At 49.0% G+C, this 26,644-nt stretch overlaps 1 protein-coding gene across 1 annotated transcript; it reads right to left on the reverse strand.

Moving 5' to 3' along the window:
• Positions 1-774: 774 nt before the first annotated feature.
• On the reverse strand, positions 775-5,780 carry BMP2 (bone morphogenetic protein 2). Its single transcript, XM_080587909.1, has 3 exons — positions 5,641-5,780; positions 4,585-4,943; positions 775-2,461 (listed from the first exon to the last, which is right to left on the reverse strand). Exons 2-3 carry the CDS (start codon positions 4,934-4,936, stop codon positions 1,617-1,619), a joined length of 1,197 nt encoding a protein of 398 aa, XP_080444035.1. The 5' UTR covers positions 4,937-4,943; positions 5,641-5,780; the 3' UTR covers positions 775-1,616.
• Between the last annotated feature and the right edge of the window lie 20,864 nt (positions 5,781-26,644).

Below are 26,644 nucleotides of genomic sequence, written 5' to 3' on the forward strand. Positions count from 1 at the left end.
AGCACACAGTCACTTCACGTTCACTACACATGGTGGAGAGCTCCTGAGATAGGCAAGGACTTACCACTACTAGTCTAACACAATTTCATTCTGCTCCTGGCTTTGGTGCACTTTGCAGCGGATCACCAAGAAGCCATTTTAAACTACTTCCCTGCCATACTATTTCAGCATAACTTTCATGCAACAAGCAACCCAACCTCTGCACGCTCATCCCATGTTCCACAACCAGTGAGCTGACTGCCGTACCAGTCCTTTAACATACAACAGGCACAATGAGTATTAGCTTTGATGCTGAGTTCACCAACTGCAAATCACGCTTTTGCGCCTTGCACAAAGAATTTAAAAAGTAAAAGGATGTAAGCACAAGTTATCCTGGTGATGGTTGGACAAGCGAACCACGTTTTCTTACAGACTGGACTTTTCAAAAAGACATAGAAGAGTTCTGTGATTTATTATCTGAAATAGATTTAAACATTTTTGGAAAAAAATAAAAATTAAAAAAAAAAAAGCTTTCAAACACAAAACCCTGGAAAGAAAGACAAGCTAATCTGCAAAACAGCAAAACCGTCAGCTGAGGTTAGATAGGAGGCTGCATATGACAACAACCTGCTGTATGAAGGGCAAAAATTGAAGATTAATTTCACTATTACACTCCACAGAAGTGAGCTTTCATCTGAGGTGAGGAAGTATGCAACGCTTTTTCAGCTGTTAAAGACAAGGGCCAGTACAAATACCATAATCATTCCTCTTTAGCATACATAATCACAAAAAATAATGATGACATTTTAATTTTTATTATTTTATATTTGGCCAGGACTTTTGAAGGAAGGACTTTTAAAGGAAACATCAAACATTCACTTTTCTGTAGGTCTAGAAAGGACTCAGTCTTCCCCCACCCCCACCTCCCCTAGGACTTCTATTGGCCCTTCGTATATTCACTCTGCAAATTAGTTGGGAATAGCAGTATTTATACTAGATCAGCAACGTCTGGTTCTTATCCAAATGTTCCACCTAAAGAGGATGCCAGTTCTCATGGATTGGACAGCCCACCCTGCAGCATTCCTGAGAATTGTACAATATAATAATCTTGAAAGTCAGCAGAGTGGATTATCCACTTTTTTCTGGACTTGAACTTGTGACCTTAACAGTAGCACAGCAGAAAGCAAATGTGCTATGCACTTTGCCATAGTAACCTTCCATGTATTCTTTTCAACTTAAATACACACAATTGAAACAGCTACAATTTTGGAAAATTATGTACAAACCCTATATTTTTTTCTTTTTGATTACATATAAATACAAATTATCTATTCTTCTAAAAAGTGGTTATAATAGTAAATAAATACAAAATAAGAATCTGACCATTATACTTCATGTGCTGGGGTTAAACCCATATAAAATGTACAACTAAAATACATTTAAAATCTTTAAAGGAATATTTCTCTGATTAAAATATTTGTTTTCCCAACTTTTTCGTAGACATAAATATATTTTCAAAATAGTTGTGTTTTTTTTTTCTTTCCATTTCATTACATAAATAAAGTCTTCATTGGGAAATATTAAAGTGTCAGCTTTTTTTTTTTTTCTTTTTGTATTTGTCTAATATATTTGCTGTGTTAGCGGCACCCACAACCCTCCACAACCATATCTTGATAGTTCTTTAATACAACCTTTTCGTTCTCATCAAGGTAGAGCATTGAAATAGCACTCAGTTCTGTCGGCACACAGCAAGCCTTGGGGATTTTGGAATTCACTGAATTGACCAAAGTCTGAACAATGGCATGGTTTGTTGAGTTTAGATGGTCTGCCAGTGGAAAAGGACATTCCCCGTGGCAGTAAAAGGCACTATACCCCGGCGGGGCAACAATCCAGTCATTCCACCCCACATCATTGAAGTCCACATATAACGGATGCCTTTTGCAACTGTATTTGTGGCGTTTACGCTGTTTGTGTTTCACTTGACGCTTTTCTCTTTTATGAAGCGGGTGTCCCTTGCCATCATGCCCAAACGTTACTAATAATGGCCTGAGCTGAGACCAGCTATCTTCATCCTGATGTAAAGACCTGCTAATCCTAACGTGCCTCTTGGAGGCACTGTTCTCTTTGTCCAAGTGAACCACCTCTACCACAAACCCATGATTAGGTTGTCCATGTGCAATCCACCTCAAAACAGCTGGCGTTACATCAAAACTTTCCCATTTACTTGCATTATGATGCACCAACCTGGTGTCCAAAAGTCTTGTGACAGGGTCCTTAGAGGTGGCTGTGGCTGGCTTTATAATTTCATAAATATTAATACGGTGATGGTAGCTGCTGTTGTTCTCAAAGGCTCCGTGCACCTGTTTCCGAAAAATCTGGAGTTCAGCTGAGGTGATAGACTCCTCATTAGGGATGGAAGTTAAATTAAAGAAGAAACGCCGTGCTGTTTTCCCACTCGTTTCTGGCAGTTCTTCCAAAACTTCTAATTTGATTAAACAGGGACGGGGAGAAAAGAGAGAGAAAAAAAAATCAGGAACTGAGACAAGCAACCAAACCCCTCAGTTAGTCTGCTGCTGGCAACTTTCAAATGACAGTTCGCACATGTGACATACAAGATCTGAAAGACTCGCAGGCAGAAAATACCGCCTCCCTTGTCTTTCTGTTTATTTATGCAAGCATGTATAGCACGAAGTTAAGAACGCTTCATTCATTGTTATGCGCTTTGATTGAATCCTGGTGCCCTTTGCATTCCAGGTAGTTATAATGAGTGGCAAGGAACATGAAGCATTCCGCTGGAATTCAAGGACATCAGTGAGAAAACTCGAGCACTATAGTTAGCGGAGGCCTGATGAGAATCATTAAAACTGATTGAGGATTTAGGGTAATTATCTAATTTCGGCATTTTTCAAGAATACAGCTCTAACGTCAATCCCTTAAACTCCATTCTCAACACTGTAACTCCCCAATTTAGGTAACTTATTTAATCTTGATGTAGGGATTTTTGTGCCTTAATTACAGACAGAGAACTCAACATCTGTAAAGGCGCTTCACGAAGCATGCCCTACTGTTTGCTCGAAAGGACTATAAAGAATGGCAGGAAGGTTCAACTGCTAAAGGGGATGGACGGTGAAGGGATGATGAAACAACAGGTTTTCAAAAACAAAACAAAACCCTAAACCCCGTGCCATTCTCCCCTTTCAGCCAACAAACACTTGAATGGGACTTCAGGGGGAGTACAATGTATCTAGGGTTGCTACCGGCTATGTTGTTGCTACAGGCATTGAAATGATGGCAAGTGTTTGCCCAGGGAAATCCCTCTAAAATCATGACTTTTAATTCTGGTGCTAAGCATCCCAGAGAAAGATTCACTTTCTGAATGGATGCAGGAACTGGTGCAAGCAGCTCTTAGTCACATAACCATTCCCTGCTGGTTCCAGCAGGACTTCCAGTATAAGGTAAGGCTTAGCTTTATGGCATTTCAGGACCAGACCGGTACTTACAAATAAGGCAAAAGTTTTGAGTGGTCATAAAACAACTTACGAATAAGGCAGAAGTTTTGAGTGGTCACCAAACTCCTGCTTTAATAAGTCATGAATTGAGAGGGAGAACTCAATGAAAAATTGGGAGTCACACTGATTTTTTCTACATTTTGTGAAAATTGGAGAATAGCTTTTATGTCAAAAAGAGTCTGTCACAGCACTGCTACTTCAAACATTCCTGCATCTGCCTATAAACTGTAAGGGTTGCGCTTGCGGCTCCTCTCTCGCTTAGTGCCATGCCTGCTGTGTTCAGGTTTAAAAGGAACGAGCCACGCGCTGGCTTTTCCCCCTTCACTGCTGAGTATTTACTTTCCACGTGGGGAAACAGACTACAGCGAGAGGTTACGTTTCACCATTCACCTCCTTTCCCACCATGGGGCTTTCCACTAAACACCACCTCCACTTCTCTGAGGCCACCTTCTTTACCCATCGGACCCATTACATCCTAGCAAACTTCTTTTTTCACCCCAGTTTCGCGCTCAAGAGCGTGGGGAAACCACATTTTCATGACTTTTCCAGCAAGCCCGCTGCATGCCAGCACTAGAGACTAACAGCTAGGAAAGATTACAACCTGGGGAAACGTTTCCCAACGAGCACGCGAGCGACGCGCGCCACCGGCTCCGTGGGCCCAGGCGAGGAGCTGCTCGATGGGAGCTGCTCTGGGCAAAAGGCGCTGACAAGGGCTGGGGCAGGGGGCCCATAGGTGCTGCCAGGGCTGGGTGCCCAGCTCGGCGGGTGGGTGGGTGGGCGCCTGCCGTTTAGGGCCGAGGGGCCTCCAGCAGCGGGCGGCGACGGGATGCGTGGCGTGGGGCCGGGGCTCGACGGCTCCTCGGCTAGATCTGCCGAGGGTTTTGCTCGTCTCCCACGGGGATTAGGCGAGGATTAGCAAACTCGGGGAGGCTTCGAATTGGCGGAGAGAGCTGCGGGAGCGCCCGGTCGTGCACGGCGGGGCTGACAGCACCCAACCCGGACACAAAGCACCGGGCCCCCCCGGCGGGGCTCTGCGGGACACCCCCCGGCCCTCCCGCGGCCCGCACCGCCCCCGGCGCCCCCCGGCCGCCCCTACCTTCGTGGTGGAAGCTGCGCACGGTGTTGGCGCGGCTGGCGGCCCTCTCCAGCGGGTAGCCCAGCGCCGGCGGCTGCCCCAGCCGCTGGCCAGCGTGCAGGCGGTAGAGGTCCAGCATGTAGGGCGGGATGACGACGTCCTTGCCGGGGCTGGGCCGCCGCTTCAGCCCGAACATGTGGAGCAGGCGCAGCTCGAACTCGCCCAGGAGCTCCTCGGGGCGCTGCGCGGCCGGGGCGGCGCGGCCGGGCTCGCCGAGGCGCCGCCGGCCCCCGGGAGGCATGAGGCCGGCCGCGCCGCCCAGCAGCACCCGGCAGAGCAGCAGCGCCAGGAGGGAGCGGGTCGCGGCACCCATCGTGGACCTGCGCGGGGGAGGAGGAGGAGGAGGCGATGGGAGGCAGTCAGCGCGGGCAGGGGGGTTAAAGGGGGGTGGGAAGGGGGGCACGGCCCGCAGGGGGGTCCCACCCCGGCTGGGGGAGCCCCGTCGGGGCGGGAGGGCCCCGGGTCCCCGCGGCGGGGGACCGAAGGGGACGGGACGGGACGGGGCGCCCCGCAGCACGAACCGGGGCAGGGGGCTGGGGCCGGGGCGGCCGCTGTCAGCCCGGCCAGGGGGCACCGAGGGGCCGGGCCGCTGCCCTCGGGGCGGCACAGGTGGGAGCCGGGCCGGGCCGGGAAAGCCCTGCACGAAGCCACCTCCCCGCTGCGCTCCCGGCTCGGCACGGCTCGGCACTGCTCCCCGGGCTGCCCCCTCCGCTCGGCTCGGCTCGGCCCCGGGGCCGGCTCCGCACCCCCCGGGCTGGAGAGAAAGGCAGGGTTATTTTCTCTCGGCGGAGCGCAAGAAGGGGAAGGAGGAAAATACAAATCCTGCTAGGTCCTCAGCCAAACCCACAGGACGTTCTTCTCCCCCGTGAAACTCGGCGCCGGGTTACTACTCTCGTTATGGTTATCGTTAGCGGCCCGGCCCCCCTCTCTCTTGCAGAGCGCCGGCACCTCCGCCGTGGCCCTCGGAGTCATCCTGCGGGAAGGCTTGCAGCGGCTCTGCGACCGCCGGAGCTATACCTGTGTGCAGCAGCAGGGGTTGTGTCTGCAGGAGGGTTTTCTGCTCTCGGGGTGTTTTTCCCGCATCACTTGGTGTTACTCCGAACTTCGCTGCTGCTCCTCTACAGCTGCCGAGCAGAAACCAGAAGTTCCCTGAAGTGCAGTCCGCCCCAGAAACATACTTTTAGCAGCCGGTTTGGGAGGCAGAAGGCAAGTCCCGGCCAGGGAAGGGCTTCTCCCTTTTAAAAGCAGCGATCGAAAAGTTGTTGCTTCTTCTTCTTCCTCCTCCTCCTCGCGTGTGTGTGCGTGTGCCTGCCCGTGAATGGGTGCCTATGTGTCTACGGAGTTCAAAGGCTCCTTGTGAAAAATGTCCTCTGCATCACCCGCACCGGACAGATGGACATTTACCGGGACTCCCGCAGCACCATTGAGCCGAAGCTTCACTTTTCTCCGCTCCCTTAAAAGAGAAAGAAGGAGGGGGGGTGGAGGAAAGGGGGAGGGAAGAAAAAAAAAAAAGGGTGGGGAGAGCAGCTTGCAGCGGCTGCGCTAGGGGACAGCGGCGGGTGCGCGGCCGCCTCCCGCCCCGCGCCGCACCATGGACGGGGCCGGCCGGGGCCGCGGGGCTTTTTGTGGCGGCGGTGTCACGACCCCGGCGGCTCGGGGCCGGCGCCAATCACAGGCGCCCTGTGGGAGCGGGCTGCGGCCCCGCACGGCTTTTAAGGGAGGCGCCGCCTCCCGGCCTCGCTCCTGCCCTCCCCGCCTCCGTCCTCGCCCGCTTCCCTCCCTCGCCTGGCCGTGCCGAGCCGAGCCCAGCCGGCCCGGGACGGGGACGGGGCTGGGGCTGGGGCTGGGGCTGGGGCTGGGGCTGGGGCTGGGGCTGGGGCTGGGGACGGGTCAGGGTCAGGTCCCGGTCCCGTTAGGACGCGGCCCGGCCCGGCCCCACTGTGCGCCCCCGGCCCCGGGGTGAGCCCGGGCTCCGCCGCCCCCAAGGGGCTGGGTGCGGGGCGCGCAGGGCACCGGCAGCACCTCCCGGCCCCGCAGCGCTCCGCCAAGCCGCATCCGACAGCGGCGCCGACCCCCGGCGGCAGCCCCGACCCCGGGGCCGCCTCCCCGCTTCTCCGTGCCCGGCTCCCCGCCGCTCTCCGGGGGGCAGCCCGGGGGCTTCCCCGCGCCGCTCCCCTCCCCTGGAGAGAGGCGTCGAGGCCCGGCAGAGAGCCGAGCTCCCCTCCCTCCTCTCCTCTGCGCTCCGCTCCTCCCGGCCGCCTGCCCCCTCAAGCCCCGGCTGCGGGTCCGGCCCCTGGCGGGCCGCGGGTTTTTTGGATGTGGCTGCCCTCCAGTGGCGGAAAGGCGGCGGCTCCACCGCCGCTCGCCTCCCCTCTGGCCCGCGGCACCTGCCCCACAACCCCACAGCCCCCCAGATCCCAGCCCCGCAGCCCCCCAGGCCCGTCTCCCGATCCCAGCTGCACTGCCTTCTCCTTTTGTCACTGCTGGCTGGCCCTGCGGTGCCTGGTGCCATGGCAGGGCTGCATCCTTTGCCCTGCCTTTCCTTTGCTGCCAGGGTTGTGTGGGGAGCCCGGACTGATGCCCTGCAAAGCCATCGGCCCATAGAGGGGAGCAGCCCCGTAGCTCTCAGGTGCTTCGTTTGGAAAAGCCACGGCCAGCCCGTGACACCTCGACATACTGCGGAGGAGGACTTAGAGCAATAACAACCGAGACAGCTCCATCACCAGCTCCTCGTTTAGGAGCGGCCTTTTCCCTCTGTCTCAGGGCTTCTCAGCATGGGAGAACCGCCGCTTTGAGGCAGGAGCTGGGCGCGTTTGGGCTGAGGCCTCCTGGCCTTCCTCTCGCGCTAGGCTGACCTCAGCTCCATCACCAAAACCTCACTGTGGGGACGCGGGTACACCCCAGTGCGATGTGACCGCAAGGGCTGCTGAGGCTCCCCCATGCCCGCCGCTCCCCACACTCAATGCCACGCGGCTGGCTGCAGCAGGAGCGGTGCCACGCGGTGAGATGAAGGCCCTCCGCACCTCGGCAGCCTGTCCGTTGCATTCCAGTGCAGATAATGTTTAATTTTATGACTTCCTGCAAGTCTTTAGCATGAACTGAAGGTGCATGCGGTGTGACTTCAGGGTATGCCAATTATGTAAATCAGCACTAAAATAACAATGGCAATGTAGTTTACACATCACTGACATTAAATGAGCGCTTCAACTTCTAATTGCCATTCCAGTTCAATCTGCAGTGGGTCATGCCAGGAAAAAGTCATTTCTTGCCTCAACACTTACTGACTGTGCCTCGAGCGTAGGCTGTGCTGTGTGCCCAGCAAGGCTTTATCTCTGGGAGCTTTCTGTGTCAGGACGGTGAGCCTTGGGAGGGAGAAGTGTGCTCGTGGTTGCTCTGAAGGCCTGGACCTGCTATCGAGAGTTTCTTGTAGGTTTGCCCCTCTCTGTTTTTAAATGTAAGTTGGTTCTCGCAGTCATCTGTTGTCTTAGCCATGAGAGACGTTGCCCCTACAAGTTTTTCATCCCTTGGTCTATTCAATGACCTGGTCTCCCCATTTGTTTCCACAAGGCCCCAGAAGACAACAGCGAAGCACTTGTAACGTGGCCCCTACACCAGAACCTCCTACGTCTCGAGCACCAACATGGTCGAGGTCACGAGTGAAGGAGGACCTTTACCAGACATCATTACACACAGGTGCAGTGCGAATGCACCAGGATGCACCCACCCAGACTCAGTGCCCCAGTCAAGCTGCGTGGCAGGTGTAACACCCTTGTCCCCTTCCCACCCCACAGCTGTGGGGAACCAGAGATAATGAAACTGAAGCTAACCTGGCTGTAATTCCTGGTGCTGCAATTCCGCACAGGCTCCACCAAACCAAGGAGGCGAGTGGCGCATCAGCTCGAGTCAGCCCCAGCACAGCGTCATTTCATTCTGCAGATCGAGCCTGCACGTCAGCTAAATTCCTGGTGGAGAAACCCGCGTTCACGCTGAAGATATCTGGTACAGATGTTGGGTTTTAGGAAACCTGACCATGCGTATTTATTAACCTCCTTTGTGAAACTTCATTTCGCTGCTCCTGAACTTTGTATAGTTGAGTGGACTGATTAATTTCTTCTTTCTTTCCTGTATCCGCTCCCTACTTTTCCTTCTTTTTTGGTTTAGTGGTTTTTTGGTTTGGGGTTGTTTTTTTCTGAGCCAGTGAGTATTCAACGAGCAACACCTGCTTCTAAGGTTTCAGATCCAGGTGCTCCTTACAGGCATCCAAACACAGCTGATAGATCTCAGCTTTAAGTATTGTTAGGTGTTCTTAGTGAAATGATGGAAAAGTACCCATGTATGGGTAGGTTTTGCAACACCCTGAGCACCCTTTTTCAAGCCCGGAGGACCAAGAAGAAAGTCTTTTTTCCCCACAGCATTTTCTTCTCAAAAATATTACACTAAATGACATTTATATACTGCCACCAGGCAGTGTCTCCTGTCCTGATTAAACTGTGCCCACCCATGGCACAAGACTTTAGAAGTCTTGGGGGCAGAAGACTTCAGCTGGAGGACCTAGGTTAGAAATGCTCAGCAGGGTTTCTGGCCGTTACTGACAATCCTTACTAAAAAAAAAACAATTTCTGGTCTAGTTAGAGTTGTGGGTCTGCAGAAACACGCACGCTGCTCTATGCCTGTCGATATTCAACAGTTTTACCGCTGACTTCAGCAGACCAGTTAGACCAATGCTGAGAACCTTTAAAGTTCCCACTTTAGACCACTTTCCCCCAGGTATGATGAACTTTTGACACGATACATTTATAGAAGCAAGCTTTTTAGTATATATTTTGTACATTTTCGTGACTAAATCTACCTCTTATGAAAAACCTGTGCTGAAGCATAGAAAATATACGTGATACAGCATCAAATGCACTCCTGAAAATGAGTTAAGATGTGTTAGTGATGTTGAGGTTTTGGCTTCATAAAGGGTGGAGATTATCTGAAAGCTTTTCTGTTTCTGGACTCTGCTTCCTGCTGGCATCTGTGTGAATATGATGTGTGGTCATTCTTTAAAATACTACTTAATGCTGTTTTCTGAAGATGTATTTGACTTTTGGTGGTTTGTCTTTTAACATCCATCAGTTGTCTCTGCTGTGCAGTCTGTCTCCTGTTCCATTAAGGATGGATTCTCACTCAAAAAGGTTATTTATAAGACGGTCATTTGTTTCTGAAGAGGGAAAAAGCAGTTTATTCAGAAATGTCTATTTCATTCTTATTCACCTTCGCTGAAATCTGGCAGCTCTTCAAAGCTGTTGAGACTCACTGTGAAACAGAGCAATTTCATTCATCAAATCTTGGCTCTCCTTCCGTCATAGGAGCAAGAAAATTGGAATTTATCAGGAAATACATCTCAGACCCAGTATTTTCTACACTTCCGGGATGTCTCCCTTGCTAATGAATGATAACAATTGTAACGCTGTTACATCCACAAATGCAAGCTGCAGCAATCAGTTCACATGGCTGCACAACTGTCGTATTGTAGGACAAATTCCTACTGGTTGTAACTCCTACAATTGCTGGCGAAAGAGGAAAAAGGGAGACTAACATGATAACATCTTAATGCGTTTAGCATCAAGAGGTGAAAAAATGCTCAAGCACCTCTGCACAGCCTGGAGAACAAGCGAGCCGTCACCTGACAGATTCCTAAGCATCACATCATTTATATATTTTTAATTACATGCAGCATGAATAGTCAGAGACTGTCAGACTAGGAAGATGTGGTAGGCAGTGAACCGACTATGATTCGGGAGACCTCAGGTCTCTCCTCAGCACTACGTGTCCTTTTCCTTCCCTCTGTGCCTCAGTTTTCCCACCTTGGAAGTGGGGATGGTGATGCTGACCCCCACTTGCAGGTCGCTGCAAGACCTGTTAGGAAAAGTGCTAAGACCTAGGCTTTGCTATTGTTAGGGGCTCAATAGTGTGTTAATGCCAATAGTAATCTCAAATATCTGGAATCCCAGGGCTCAATCTCACCCTCAAGTAAGTGGCAAAATTCCTGTTGGTTTTGGTGGTACAGGCTCACATGAAGCAACCAGGATGCTGACTATTCCAGTCCGAAGACTCAGAGCAAAGAGAGATTTTCTAATTATATAAGTCTTGGTAGGAAGAAAAAGAGGTGAGGGCGTTCCCCCACATAAAAGAGAAACAGCTGTGTCATAGATGGTCCACTTCAGGAGCTTATAATTTCATCACTGCACAGATATTGACGTCAAGTAAAATGGAGGATAATATAAAGCTACGCATGTCGCCTTAAGAAGTGCATATTTCAGCAGTGAAACTGGATCATGTTTTGCAATTAAAATAAAATAAAGGCAAGCGTGACGTTCTGTTTAAGCAGATTGTCTGTATGAAGGCTTTATTGTAGCTGCAGATTTAGGGCATATGAAAAGGTTTTCTGTGCTCAGTTGCAGGATGAAAAACATTGCATCATCAGGCATTCTTGTTCTCTAACACTTCTTTGCCAGTGTGCCTTTGATAATGAATGGTTGCAATTTTATTTTCTGGTCTAAAGTCATGTTTTCTCAGGTCATTATCATTCCAATTTTTAAATATCCTCTTAGAACTAGACAGGACTACGGAAAGTAATAGTAAAGCTTTGTGCCTGCTCTTTGGCATGTGCTCGGCACAAGTGATCAGCTGCTGCACCTGCTTCACACTGGGAGCAAAGCTATTTGCTTTCAATTATGTCCCTTGTTCCCAGCTCTGCCCAGTTTTCAGAGAAGCTCTGACAGCAACAAGTCTCAGTTCTAAAAGCACCCTGTAACTTGTGTTTGATTTGTTTGTGCATTACAAACCTTACTGAAGGGGGTCTTGGGAGAACAACATCCTTTCACCCTTCCCAGGCCCTCGTCTGCTCCGGTGCTGCACAGCTCCCTCTGCGGCGGTCCTGAAAGAATGCTCAAACTGCAGGAACTAATTATTAGTGGCACATGTTGCCTTGCGTCATGTTCATCCCTGCAACATCTGCAGCCTGGACATCATAGTACTTCTCCTTCCCATTCCTCTCCAAGCGGTGGAAGAACTGCTACCCCCATTTTACAGAAGGGGAAAAGCAGCAGAGAGCGGTGAAAGGCTGTTTTTTTAAGAGGTATACAGAAGCCTGAAGACCTATATAGGTCACAACGAGATTTTCAAGGATGCATAATCAGGTTAAAGACACAAATTCCCAAAACTTCGGAAAGACGTCAGTAGCTGGCTCATGTTGACATTTTTGAAAATCCCAATCCCAAATCCATTACCCAATAGTTGCCTGACAAATTCTTGCCATGCCTTGTCCACAGTTCTTCCGAAACCCTTAAATCCTAGTAGGAACAAAATCGCCTCATTCAGCTACGGAGAAAATCTCTGACGTTACAGGAGACTATCTGCGCTGGGGAGAGAGGGGTTTTACAACCTCAGCCAGGACAACAAATGTATTGGTCATCATTTTGACATACAGGTTTGTTCCCAAGCTGGATCAGTCGCTGCAGCAGAGATGCACGTAGTAGTGAACTCCGCATGCTGTGCTATCACCTCCTCCCTTTTGTTTTTCTTCAGCCTTGCTGAAGGACAGAGTGCTGGGTGGTAGATGTACAGCCAGTCTGCTTGGCGCTTTGGGGAAGCCTGGACCAACCCTTACATTCCCTAACACCTTCCACGACCTTCCCTCGGACTCCTGCTTTGCCTGCCGCCTCCCACGCTTCCATCTTCCCACTGCCACCAGTCCCTCCACCTCTGGCCAACACACGTGTCCCAGGAGCACCGGCTCTGGCTCCCCTCCTGCTCCCGCGACCTGCAGTGGTGCAGCCCCCCAGTCCCCTCCCTGCCACCTACCCCAGCGCACCCCAAGGCTGTGCCGTGCTCCTGTCACCCCCTGCTAAGGTGTCCCTCAGTGGGAGCAGCTTTAGACCCCACGGTGCCCTCGCTCTGCACAAGAACTGCTTCCCTAGCGGGCTCACATAGCCTTGGCACCGTGTTCCTGTTGGTTTGCCTTCCTTACGTTTTCTGTTTTCTATATAGCTTTCACCCAAATGCACTGAGTAAACATTCACATCCACTCACCTAGGTATACTAAACATTGAATGCATGCTTTCAGTCAGCCATGGAATAAACTCCTTTCACATAAATCAAAATACCAAACAAACAAACAAGCCATGGGGAACCATGGAAAAACTTCACTTATTTCACACCTCTACCCTTCTCACCTGCTCTCTGTGCACACCTCACGCCTCTGCGTGCAGCCCCGCCAGCCACTGGGTGTTGAAAAAGGGACAGGAAAGGTCCCCAAATTTCTCCTGTCCCTCTTTGTTCCCCACAAAAGGCAGCCAGCACGTGAGTCAGGGAAGAAACACAATCACTGTGAGCCCCAAATTGCTACCTCAATCCATTTCAAACAGACTGAATGCATTGGGTAAGCGCTGGTTCAGATGCTCACACTGCCTGGGAAGAACCCCAAGGACCTAGAAATTAATTTTATGAATAAATCCTTCAAAAATTAGGGCCACTCTCTCCACACCAATGGAAAGCTGAAATTCCAAGTTGCGCAACTGAATGTGACATTCATTTCTGCAGCTGCTGGGAAAATAGTTTCCTTGCAAGATAAATTTAATAAACAGTACAGCGTTTTGTATCTATTTTTTCACTAAGCAACTTCTGAAATGTCGGATGTTAATATTAAGGAACTTTGACAGATTAAAAAAAATGCATCACTGTAATAATATGTAAATAATATTTTTTCCTTCCCTCCATTCATTTACAGTATTGGACAGGTTCTGACACAGCAAGCTGGATCTACTAAGGCCAACACTGCAAAAAAAACAACTTTCTAAAAACTCTCAAAATGAAAATATAGAGAGATTAAATAAAATAGAGGTTTTATATTTAGCCAAAGTGATTTCACAGCTACCCTGAGTGAATGCCATTTGCAGTACATTGCCATGTGTGTCCAGGCAGCTGTACGCATATTTTATATGTTTTCTTTCATTAGAAATAACAAATTCTAATTTCATTAGAAATAAAAATTCCTCTACACTGGATCACAATGATGGCTTCTACCTGAAATGTCTCTCCTGCATTTAACAAGCCCTGTAGACTACTGGCCAAAGTAGCACACGGGCCCCATGCTGCTGTGCTGTGCATCAATTTTACTTGCTGTGCACCTCAGCCACATTGTGGTCGACCTCTGTGATGCTGCAATGAAGCAGGTGCAGTAAGGTGTCTGAATTATGTGCTCTGCAGGTAAGTTCTGCATCCTAAGTATCCCAAAGAGGTGCTGCTGATATTTTGCGTTGGCAGTCCCAACATGCCAGGTATCAGCTACTGCAGCAGACAGCTTTAAGGTCTAACTCCATCTCTTTGGCTTTTGATTTGTTCTGTGGCTTTCTGAAAGCACCACAAGAGGAGATGCCTGAACTGCCCCAAGGGGATCATTTATAACCAATGTCTCCAAGCAGAGCAGCAGAAGGAATATCTCTGTTGTGTTCAGAGAAGGTTTTCTTCAGCATCCCTCAAGAGTAGTGTAATTGCTGCTGGCAATCCCTGCATTTGCCCTGCTACTGACGAAGACATTTTTAATACTGCTACTTTGATATAAATGATGGAATAAAACCAGGAAAGGCAAAATAACCCAGCTAAATGATGGGTTTGCTCTTTTCTGTACAGTTTTTCTCTTACTGCAGTATTTCACACCCTAGAAGCAGAAAACACCCCAATGTCATATCCCATTTTAAGGCAGGAAACAAAACCCTAAGCAGACTGTTGGGAATTGACTCTAATCTCACCCTTATTGGGGCAGTGGCGTGTGGCACGGGCATTTGGAAGTCAGCACCTGCAGCACAGATGGCTTTGGACGCTACAGTTTGCTTGCAAAGACAGTGTGAGACAAGGCTTTGGGGCCAGAAAGGCAGATTTGGGGGTCAGAGCATCTCTAGTCTAGCCCTGGGTTAGCGAAGCTACAACCCTTCCTTCATTTGTGTTTAAGGCATTGCTCACACCCACACTAAGGGCATTAACTAGAAACCCCATTCTGGCAATATCCAAGTGGCACGTTGTATCTGTCTGCACGACAGCTCAAAGACTTGATGAAAACAGTATTGCTTTTCTGTCCCTTCTCTTCCTTCCCTTCCAACAGGAAATCACTCCATGCTCCTCCTGGCCCCGCTGCATTACCAGGGAAGGAAAATCCTCTTCTTTCAAAGCCCAGGGCAAACTTCCACGGGAGCAAGCTAGACCCACAGCCCTGTTTATATCTCTTCCTCTAAGGCTACGTCTCTTCTAGTAAATTAAGTGTGCCTGGGAACATTCCTGGGCACGGAGGCCAACTGGCATGGAAAAGCCTGCTTCGCTGCTGGCTGCCGCACTGGGGTGGCTGCCTTCAAACTGCTGCTTGAGGATGGGCCCGGGAATGCCAGAACCAACCATGACTGGAGACCCTTTGGGACAGAGCTTCTTGGCCTGGCCCAAACGCATAACAGAGCTGTCCTGACAGCACTACCAGACACTTCCCTGGGCCCAGAAGTGTTCCCAGGTGCTGCTTTATTTATAAATAAAGCACAGATGTAGCCCAAGGCTGTGCCTCATTCCCCCTGCTCGGGCATCACCTGGAGGATGAAGAACATGGATTCACACTATCAGCTTTTGGCCAGCTGGTGGTGATTTCATATAGCAGATCCTGAGGACACCTGCCCCACACAGCCCTTCCCACAGAGAGGCCAACGGACATTTAAGCTAGCTATAGTGCCATAAGCTGTGCGCAGGCTTGCCAAAATCCATGGAGCTCTGCATGGGCACCCTAACAGCATGTACCCAGTGTAGTTTTGCATTGCATTTAGTCCACAAACCTGGCTGCCAAGAGCGCGGCCCCAACAATTCAGGTGCCCCAAGCATGGGCACCCACTGTTTTTTCATCGTTCGCCCCAGCCCCAGCACCAGGCTCCATCTCCTCTGCCAAAAGCAGTGCTCCCACAGCAAACAGCTCGAGGAGCTGCTCTGCCTGAGAAGCTGTCCCTTCTCTGAGCGCATGCACTGCACTTCGCAGTGGAGTCCTGGTTTGGGTGGGAATTTCCACATTACAAGTAAATTCTTTCTGTTATATTTAAATTACATGTAAATTCTTCTAATAATCAAAACTCATTAAATCTCAGTTAAAATTTTTAACTTGTAAACCAGGATTCCAGAATCTGTAGGAGCCGCATTCCCTTCCCTGCCATCGCTGAAGGTACAGTAGCTAACATTTCAGCTAACGTTGTTTTGTTCAAAATCAAATGAGGTTCATATTAGGCCTACAAAAGGAAATCATGATTGATGATCTGGCCTGCCCAAGTACAATTCCTTTAGTAACAAAAATATTTTGTAAGTTCATTTATTATTGAGATCAAGCAATGAGTCTGGAGCTACAGAAAATGGTTCCAATTAGATTCAAGTAATTGCCATTTTGAGTGAACATGAGCTTTTTTGAATAAAAAAAAAAAAAAGCAATAAAAGCTCAAGTAAGCTCACATCTGAGATTTAAGCCTTCAAAGCTTTTTTTCCCCCCTCCTTTCTTTTTAAAGTGAGAGAGACATGCCCAGGGAGGATGGGGGGGAGGAGAAGTACGGGTGCATGAAGAAAAGAGGAGTGATTTTCCCAAGGTGATTTTTCTTACCGAGTGACCCAGGCTCCCCGGGAATGCTGCCCATGTGATCTGCACCGACGGGGTCAGAGGCAGCGCCAGCACGAGGAGTTTCCGCAGCACCATGAAAATAAGCGGCCAACAGGGGAAAGCCTGCAAAGCACAAATTTCATAATCTCACTGAAATCCTCCCGCAGCCGAGGGAGAAGTGTCTTCTCCTGCAGCAGCCTTCAGAGCAAATGCTGGAGCATGTGGTGGACGCAAGCAATTTCAGCACAGTGCCAGCTGGATCCTTGCAGCAGCTGAGTTGGTCAAAAGGAGAGAAGTGCACTGAGCGCAGGTGAAGGCACTTCTTCGGGGCCTGCAGTCACTGCAGAGCACAAAGTGCTCAGGTGCCCCTTAATGCCGAGACGCAGGAACCTCATTTGGAGCTGGATCCCAGGCCTCTGCACACCTTTCATGTTGTGCTTTTATGTTTGGTTAACTTCAATCGAGAACTGCCTTGAACAAACCCTGCTGCTGGAGAAGGTCAGCCTGCCACCAGGGGCTCAGCAGAGGTGGCATTCTGCTTTCATGGCGTGAAGAGCAGTGCCACAGACACATGGGCTCAGTGGCCTCCTCCAAAACAGATCTCATGGAAATCATAACACCCAGAGCCATCGCTACCACATCCCTGCACAGTACTGCCTGCTGGCAGGCAATGATTTCAGAGACCCTATAGCCCACCCCTATAGCAGACCCTAAGCATGGAGATTTGGGTGGTACATAAACTATATGAAGCTGGATCAATGCTAGGGATCACGGCAAGGGATGGTGCAGGGTTCCCTCCTACACTGATCAAAACACGTAGTTACTAGTAAGAGAAAATACAGGCACAATTAAAAGAAATCCACTCACATCCCCGTGCCAAAAAGCCCCTTATCCCTGGCAGCCCTCACAGCAGGATGGCATAACCGGTAGATACATCATAAATAAAACAGTCCTTCCACACACCTGCACCAAGAGAAGCAGTAATCAGAATTACTTGAAACATAGCTTGAAACAATTTTCCAGCCAATGCTGGGAGGCTGAAGCCACCGCCCTCCTTCTGCACTGTGAGGAACTTCTTCCACCCACGGACATGTGGATGCAGAATGAAAGAATATGGGATAAGACAACACTTCCACGCTCCACGGGCATCAGCCACATATACATAGCTCATACAGGCGTTTCATTGAGCACAGTGTCATCGCCCACTATATTACCCCTCTCTCACCACAAACGTTTACCTTCAGCAAGGTACTTCCCATGAAGACCATGAGTGGTCAAGGAGTTATGAGCAAGGGAAGGAAGGTGGATTGTTTCTGATTTCAATACGTTCATTTCTTCTTTTTATTGCCCAGATGTCATCATCAGATGCTCAATTTCCTGTGCCCACCTGAAGGTCTACACAAGTTCTCTACTGCCTCTATAGATGATATAACCTCTGGAGTCCAATTTGCTAATAATTACAATCAGACCATAAATACAGATTTAGATTTTTGTACAGCAGCACAGAGCTTCTTTCGTGTCTGACTGTGCATCAATATAACGTAGAACACTTTTTGCTTTAGCACAACTTTGGTTCACAGCTTCTTAGTGCTCCTGGTTGAAGTCCTGGAGAGAAATCTCAAGTCAGCCTGGAGACCTATGCGGCTCAGCTCAAACCATGTTGACTCAAAGAAGCTGAAAACCTAGCTTCTCTGAAAAATGTTCTTACAACACCTTGGCATTTCTGGGGCTAGTTCCTGATCAAACCTGACAAGAAAACTCGGACTCTTTTCCTTAAAGACAGCCTCCCGTGATTCCCACATGCTCTACCTCCAGATTTTGTTCTAAGCTTGTAAATATTTTTCCTTTGAAATGGTTCAAGAATGGAAGTTTTAACATACGGGACATGTCAATATTTGGTTTCTTCAAGAAACTATGGCCTCCTTTGTATTGTTCTATAAGATTTCCTTTCCCCCCGGAGCAGTTACCCCATGAATGCAGAGGAGCACCCAGTATCAAGGCAGGGAAGTGCAGCCACCCGAAGCACCGCTCTGGACGCTTCCAGGCACGGCCCCATCTCCTTCAGACGCTTCCCGACACCACAGGGATGCATTCAGGAGCAGCGTCACACCAGCTCCTGCCTGCCAGAAACAGGGTGCTGCGTGTGTTTCACTCCAGGCTGGACCACGGCTTGCTCCCCAGAGCCTTCGGGTGGCCGGCCACACAGGTGGCTGTGGGGCTGAGCCCCAGGGAGGATTTCACTGGGACCAACACAAGCAAAATCAGTCAGCTGCAAGATACCTGCAGGAGTTGACGGTGATGTCTGTCTAACTGAAATGAAGTATCAATAACCTAGCTCACACTCGATGAAAGAGCCATTCTGAATTATTTACTGTATGTCATACTTCAGGTTTTAATTTCAATATATTGTGAGATGTACATTAAATTATTTATAAGCGTGGCAAATTAAAATGCAGTTTCAAATCCACCTGTAGTTTCTCCTCTTAGGTTCACAGTCCAGTTTGCAACAATCAGGTGCTAATCTATTTTTGCTAATGGTTCTTCAGCTAGAGAGGCACAGCGGCATTCATATTTTCCATTGCAGCCAAACTTATCCAACTTGAATCATTTAAGAGCCCATCCTCCTTGAGATATACTAGTGAAATACAGCTTGGGCAACAGGGGCAAAAGTACCTGCAGCAAGTGAGCCCAGGAGCCCACAGTTGTTTCCCAGCTTTACCCAGGAGCATACAGTAGTGTGGGGGCTCTTCCTCGCTCCTCTAAATGTCTGTGTGTCTCTGTCAAAGAGCCGCTTCAGGAGCAATATTTTATTTTCTAATTCTTTCTCTTCCCTTTTTCACAGGCAGTTTTGTAGGAAGATCTTGGAAACATAGTCAGTGTTTTAACATGTCCAGGTATACATTTCTTTGTGTCAGGGTAGCAGTGAAGAATTTTGTCTTCTTCTACTCTGAGACGTCACAGGTTCGATAAAGCAGTTGTTGCTTTGTCTCCCAACTCATTTTTAGACCAGCCTTGCAAAGCTCTTCGTATCCACTTGTCAAGATATTTTTCATCCTCTTTATGGAAAATGGAATAAGGAAACAGATTTTAATATTCCTCCTTTGGACCTCCACAGAGAGGTGACAAGAGCCCAGGTGGCAGTGATTTGAGCTTTCTTCATTAGTGGGCAACACCTCTGCAAAATTACGATCTTCTGAGAAACAGAACACACAACATTCAGCCTTGAAGAATGATAAGTTTAAGATCCAACGTTCCCTAACTCGTCAGAGCTCACAATGGAAAGCTTTGTACTGTTTGAGGGGAGAAATTCCAAGTTTCTGTCCATGAAAGAGCCTAAGTTCTTTAAAAATCATGACATGTTTATGCAGAGTAAAACAATTTTAGGCCCATTTAGGACATTCTGTCCCTCTAAAATCTGCACTGCTGAATCTGTCCGGATGATAGGAAAACTTTTATTGTAGTAAGAACATGTTACAATACCTACTATATTTAAAATCTTCAAAGCATCTGACGCATACCCAATTCTCCATACAATGGTCTTGTTTAGTACCTTGTTAGCAGTTTTGTTTAAAACTGAGTCGCGGTTTGTATATTACCAAATCATGGGACTCCCCCAGAGGTATGACGATGGGAACTGCTCTGAGCTGGGAGGCTCGCTGTGGAAAGAAAGTTCCATCAGACACGGTGGCTCACAGAGCCTCAAGTTTCCTACACAACATCCTGCGTTTGATTCACTTTTGCCCTACCAAAGGCAGAGCAAAGATGTAGAAAGAGCCCTGCCTGCAGTGCTGGTGTATTTGGGAGCAGCAGACGATGTGGCCCTGAAGCAGGCATCCCCTGCCTTGTGCCCCAGCGTGGGTAGGGCAGGACAGAGCAGGAGCTCCCTGCAGCCCCACTGTGTGCCGGGACCAGCAGCGAGTTCCCATCGCCCAGCCCACAGCACAGCCCCAAACACCAGGGCAACACCAGCGGAAGGCCGTCAAGTTGCTGGGCAGGGATGGAGCAAGGAGCCTAAGGGCAGGGGGGGACCAGGAACAGGTTAATTTTGCCCTCCGAGTCAGAAAGGCATCAAAGCAGAATTGCTACAGAAGGGAAACTGAGCAGCTGCCAGACCCAAGAGCTGCTGCTTTACCTAATGTTAAAAAAGGAAAGAAAATGTAGTTTCCTCTGGTTTCTTGTGAACCAGAAACTGGATTTCTGCCAGCCTTAAGAGAGCCCGTTACATACACCCTTACATATAGATAATGTCTATGGGTACCTTATCTCTGGGAAGTCTCCAGCTGAAAAAGCCCGGCTCAAAGGTGCAGCACCCATTTTAATGTCAGTCCCCAGGGTGGGACAAACAGCAACTGTTTGGGTTTTTTTCTCCCGAGCAAAAAGTGAGGCTGCAGCAAAGGGGAGTATGAGATGGCTGGAGGTTTTCTGGTCCAGGGGAACATCCCATCAGACTGCGACCCCATTACATACTCAGTCTACAACAGGTTTCATTTAGGACCATGGGCAAATCATTACTCGCCCTGTCTCTCGATTTCTGTGCCTAAAATACTAAGTGAAATAGCTACCAGACATTGGATATCCCAATGTATGGACTCTAGGAAGTGCTCACTATCCGCATTGCCTGAGACTTAGTCAGAAAAAAAAAAAAAATAAACACTTGATATTACAATAATGCTAGCAAACTGTAAAAGTCTGCAATTACATTAAATTAAAACCTGGTGAGGTTCACAATAGTCTGAAGGGGTTGCATGGAACAGGAACCATATTACAATAAAACTGTGCTGCAGCTGAAATATTTTAGGTTTGGAGCATTTGGATTTTAAAATTAGAAGTTCAAATTTACATAGAGCCATATTTCAGTTGAAACCTTACATTTCACCAAAAAATACTTTCAGCAATAGATTTTCCCATTCAACTGTGTTGTACTGCAGCATTGTTTGTCAGACTTCTTTCCCTTCTACTTCTGGTCTTACTTGCAAGCACAGTTCAGATTTTGCATCTGCTTTTTTTCCTGCCCAGCAATCATTCATTAGAGTACACATATTTTTGAAAATCAAAGCTAGCATCACACTGTGGACCAACTGTGTTGGCTGAAGCATTTTACATGCAAAAAGTAAGGACGGCAGCATATGCCTGAAGTTACAGCTCAGAGCTTAATTAATAGCAGGGTTTTTCACCCTGGTATTAATACTTTCCTCTTGAGCTGAATGGGACTTGACCTTGTCACAACAAGATCAGGGCAAGTCTGTGAAAACAATGTTATGACATCAAAGCCAAAACAAAGGAATGTCATCGCATGTGTCGGAGGAGGATGTGATGGGGTCCTCTTACAGAAGCAAAACAATGTCAGTGTGACACCAAGAAACCTTCTTAGCTACCAAGCCGGTGGAGAGAACCACTGCAATGGGAGAACCTGGCAGACAGCAATTTCTTTAAATTCCAGAAGATGTGGACTTGATCCTCAGCTGGTGTAAATGGACTCCACTTTAATGGGGTTGGACGGATTTGCATCTGCTGGAGATCTCGTCCACTGCAACCAAACTGAGGGAACTTGTATAAATTAAAATACCACCCTGCCGAAGGGCATATAAATTCATCAGCAGCATGCTCGGGCATTGCTCCCCATACCTCATAGTGTAAATAAGGCCACATCATTTTCATTTGTGGGTAAGAGCTCTCAGTTCCTCGTGCCCCTCTCCAGCATGAAAACCCCCACTTAATGCTGGTTACTTTTCCACCTGATGCTTAGCTGGAAAAGCCTCACTGAGCAATCACTGTTCCCGTCAGCTACTGCCTAGAAGAGGGGGGAGTTTCCCCATGCCCCCTCCCCTTCCCTCGAAGAATTAACAGTACAGCCTTAGAAGGGGATTTTCCAGTATAAACAGACCTAAGCCAAACTCTTCTGCTGGCCTCTCCGTGCCCCAGCCCATATTTGCCCGATGTATAATTACCTGTGGATTTCACCTAGAAGACAGAGGATTTCACTTATAACCCCAAATAGGCAGGCTCTGACGTAATGGCAGTCTGAGGAATATAGGTCAGGGAGGTGGCCTGGCCACTGGAAATGAATTTCTGAAGCAGAATGAGCAACCTTGTTAGAGGGGAAGATAGTAATCAGCAGTGGGCCTTGGATCTAAACATTTCACCTCCAGCACTCTTGCAGCTACAGCCCTCATCTGTTTCGCTTTCCTATTTTAAGTTCCTGACTCACATCCTAAATATTGACTTCTATTTTTCTATTAGCACTGGATTTTCAGCCTCCATATTGACTTTGACTGTACCTATGGTTGATACTAAGCCTCTCAGGTCAACAAACTTTTATAGCTGTTACCTGCTGAAACCACACTGGGCAGGAACTGGCACTACAGAGCAGTAGCTAGAAGCAATATTATTGGGAATTATAAATTATTCCTCTGCCTGAACTTTTCCTCTTATTCACATAGCTACATTCATTTTTAAACATGTGGCGAATGAATCGCACAGGGAGGACAATTGGGACTCTGTGATCTTGGGAGCACCCGCCACCACCAGTGGGGACGGATTCTCCTCTGGGAACAGCGGAGTAACGCAGGCAAATTTACAGCCGGGGTACGGCAGTGTAATCTCGGCTGGAAATGCCTGTGAGGACAGGCAACACCCAGCCCGAGGATCAGAAGCCCCAAATCCATCTTAGCTGTACACACAGGCTCTTAATCTTCTCCTTTGGCTACTATTTTAGCAGGACACGTAACTGAGCTGTTGCAAGCAAACATCAGAGAGCCCTGACCATCCATCATTTGTAAAACACTTAATGTATGGAAGAAACAATAACAGCATTAAAAGAACATTACAGCGGTGACAAAGCCAAGCCAAAAAGTGAGGAAACACAGCAATTAAGATTAACTTATGCCTCGCGGACGAGGCTTTTTCTGCAGACCACATGCTGGCTTTTTGCGCAGGGCCCAAGCTCGGGTGCAGAGCGCAAGGAAGGTCGAGCTAGCCACAAGCTATGCCAGGCATTTTGCTAGCACGGGAGGACTGCAGCGGTGGGACGTGGCAGGAACTGTTTGCTGCTGCATCCCTTGGATGTCCTGTCGGGCACTGCCGACCCCAGCACACGTCCCTGCACAAAGAGCTCCCCAAAAGGGCTCGTTTCCAGCCAGCCTCACTGCCGGGCAGAACGTGACCTGGATCTATCTTCAATTTTAAGTCCATGCCATGTTCAGTTTAATACTTTCTCAAAAGCGGTTATCTCTGAGGAAATGATTACTGGGATGATAAGCCATGAATGACTTATTCAGGCAGTGTTTTCGGTCCTTCATCAGCCTGCTAGATCTCGCACTAATGTTCCAGTCCTTCACATACTGATTCATTTTTCATGTGCTACCAGGCCTTTTTCAGGCAAAGACTGCCAAACTTATGCAATCCAGCCATGTAGTAGGCTATTTCTTTCCCTTTTTGTTTTTCTTACCCCATACCTTGAGTACAAGCCTGAGGAAGGAAGGAAGGGTCTGTCAGAGACGTTGTGTGATACTTGTGATTTATTATGGCTTGCTGGTACTGGAGTCCCTGCAGGTCACAGGGCCCTCCCTGTGCTAGGCACCGTACTGATGCTGTGCGGGGCGATGTATCGACCAGTACGGGGTTCCTTTTCCCAGACCTTTTAACTGGACAGAGGTGGTTTCCCCCCTCAGTGATGGGAAGGGCAGCAAAGGCGCAGGCTGACTGCAGGGGGAAGCCGCAGAAGAAACCGTGCAAGTGCCTGGAGCTGAACCCAGACCCGCAAGGCCCCGCAATACCTCTGTCCCCCCAGCACGTTCCCAGTCCTCCCAGCTCTCAGGGCAAACCCAAGAAACATGCTTTTCCCTTGCCTAAAGTCTGCAGAATTACGCTTTTCAAGGATTTACCACTTAATGGCAAAATTCTGGCCCACAATTACACTGTGTTCTCTCTGCCAAAGCACATACATGGGTTGTAATCAGAGAGCGCTTTTTTCCCATCCTCCCTCCAGTCTTGCCATGAGGTGGAAGAAACTGTGATGGGTTGCAGTCACCTTCCCTCCCCGTGCCAGGCAGGAGGCGTGCCTGGTCCCAGCAAGCTGCAGCCCAAAGCTGTGTGCTGAGCAAGCCCTGTTCTGCCAGCACACAGCACAGCCCCAGCAGGCAGCCCCGGTAAGGAGACACTTGGATTGCTCAGAGTGGTGGCAATTAAGGGCAGCTAGAAGTAGCATTTACCCTACTCTTAACAGCCTGGTTTCATGTGTAACCCCAAAGGTGATGCCTTGAACATGCGCATCCTGTATTTCATCCCTCGCAGCGGGCGTGAGCTCCTCTCCCAGCACGTCTGTGTGCGTGCCCTCACAGGGCGCTCTGAGGAGGCCTGCGATGGGTTTTGGGAGGCACTCCAATGTACAGCAGGCATAATGACACGCAGATACCTAAAACCAATCCTTCTGATAGAAACATCCATAGCCCTTTAGCTCCTAATTCCAGCTGTACATTACCACAGCAGCAAGATGGAGCGAGATAAGCCTGTTGTCTTAATCAGATCTCCACTATCTGATCAGCGTTTGGACTGCGCTAAGCCAGCATACTTGTTTCTGTGCTGCCCCCCTGCTCTGCAAGCGATGCAATTACCGAGCATTTTAAAAGACAAGACAGGGAAAAAAAAGAAAAAAAAAAAACACATCACTTTGTGAACTACCTGCTGCCATTACAGTCCCAAGCGAGGCAGCACCTCTCTGCTGTGCACTCCTAGCAGCATCATTCGTTCTCTGAACAGCTCCTCCTTACCCCATCACTCCACACATGGGACGCTATCCCCTTATTACCCTCACCCAGGGCCCTGACCTCAATTATTAACTGCGTTTAGCAAGGACATTATTAAACCTGCCTCTCTGCTCCCAGATGAGCTATCATGTGTCTCTCCTTAACCCAGCAGGAACCTTTTTCTCACCCCATGCCCTCCTTATTACTCTTTAATGTGCCCTGAAGCCACTGGAGCAACCCCATCCATCCCAGATAATGTCATTTCTAGAAAGACAGTAAAAAAGGCAGGAGAGCCCATTCCTGCAGATTTTTCCCTAACTGGCTCCAAAGCATCTTTCCATTTCCTTTCTAGTTTAATCATCCATCTCTAGTAACAGCTTCTAAAATCCAGCAGGCCTCTCCACTCACAGAGAAGTGCAGAGCTGTGGATTTGGGCACGTCAGTTTTTAGCAGGACGCTAATTCCTTATACCTGTGAAAATGATCACAACTGTCCACTACGATTAAAAAGCAACCAGATATTAATAACTAACTACTAATTAGCTTACACTTCACTGGCAGCTTTTATTACAAAGAAAAAGAGGAGTGCGACTGAAACATAATATAAAATGTCAGTGAATGTCTCTGCTTTTCTGCTTGGCAAAGGCCGCTCGCAGCATGCCGATGACGTGGGAGCACCGAGGGCCGGCGCTGGGCAGCGCTCCCCGCTCCTTCGGGCTCTGGCCCAGGAGCAGCTCCACGCCGGGCTGCAGCTGGGCCATGGCCCTCGGTGTAAGCTGCAGCTCTTAACAGCAGCTTTACTTCCTAAGCAGCTGGAAAAGCCCACTGGAGGCTGTTCCAGCAGCTGAACCAAGGAGACCTCAGCAGCCTCTAATCCTGTTGTTGCCTTCCTTGCTCCTCTTCTGGGGCTTTTACAATATGATACAACAGGGCTCATCTCATGTGGCAAGGGGATGCCTCCCTGTGTCACCCTGCAAACCCATAAGCCTGTGGAAGACCCTGGGTTAATGGGTAACCTCCACTGCCTAGAGATACCTGCTGCGTGTCTGCACCCCGCAGCAGGGCCGCAGCCTTCACAGAGCCTTTGCAGAGCAGCGGCAGCTGCCTGGCCAGCAAGGCAGCCCTCCCACTGCCTCCCTTTCCAGCCCCAGATGCCAGCCATTACACAAGAATTCCTCGCTGCAATGCCCCATGGCTTCACTTGACATCCCTCGTGGTGGCACGCTGCCCTGCTCCGTCCACCAGCCGGGCAATCCCAGGTCCCTCCCTGCACCGCCTTGTGAGAGGAAAACTGCTCTGGGGCTGCACTTCTGATGACAACCACCTTCCTTTTCCATTTCCACTCCTGTCCTCCGCTACATCCTCATACAGTGCCCAGCATCACAAAGTCCCTGTCTCCTTCGGGGCTGCCATACTGCAAACAATACCTGCTGATAAACAGCTGGAAAGCATGCAAACATTCACCAAACCTACCCTTTGACTTATGGTAAGCAGCTGACGAGCACAGCAGCCCTCAAATACAACACTACGACTGAATATTGCAAGCACGCCGAACATTTTGTGGATGAGAATGCTCCCTCCCCTCAAAATATTTGTTTTCGATACCCACAAAGTAGTATAATGTC

This window comes from Anser brachyrhynchus (assembly GCF_964034855.1).
Source record: "Anser brachyrhynchus genome assembly, chromosome: 3".
In the NCBI taxonomy this organism is placed as follows: Eukaryota; Metazoa; Chordata; class Aves; order Anseriformes; family Anatidae; genus Anser; species Anser brachyrhynchus.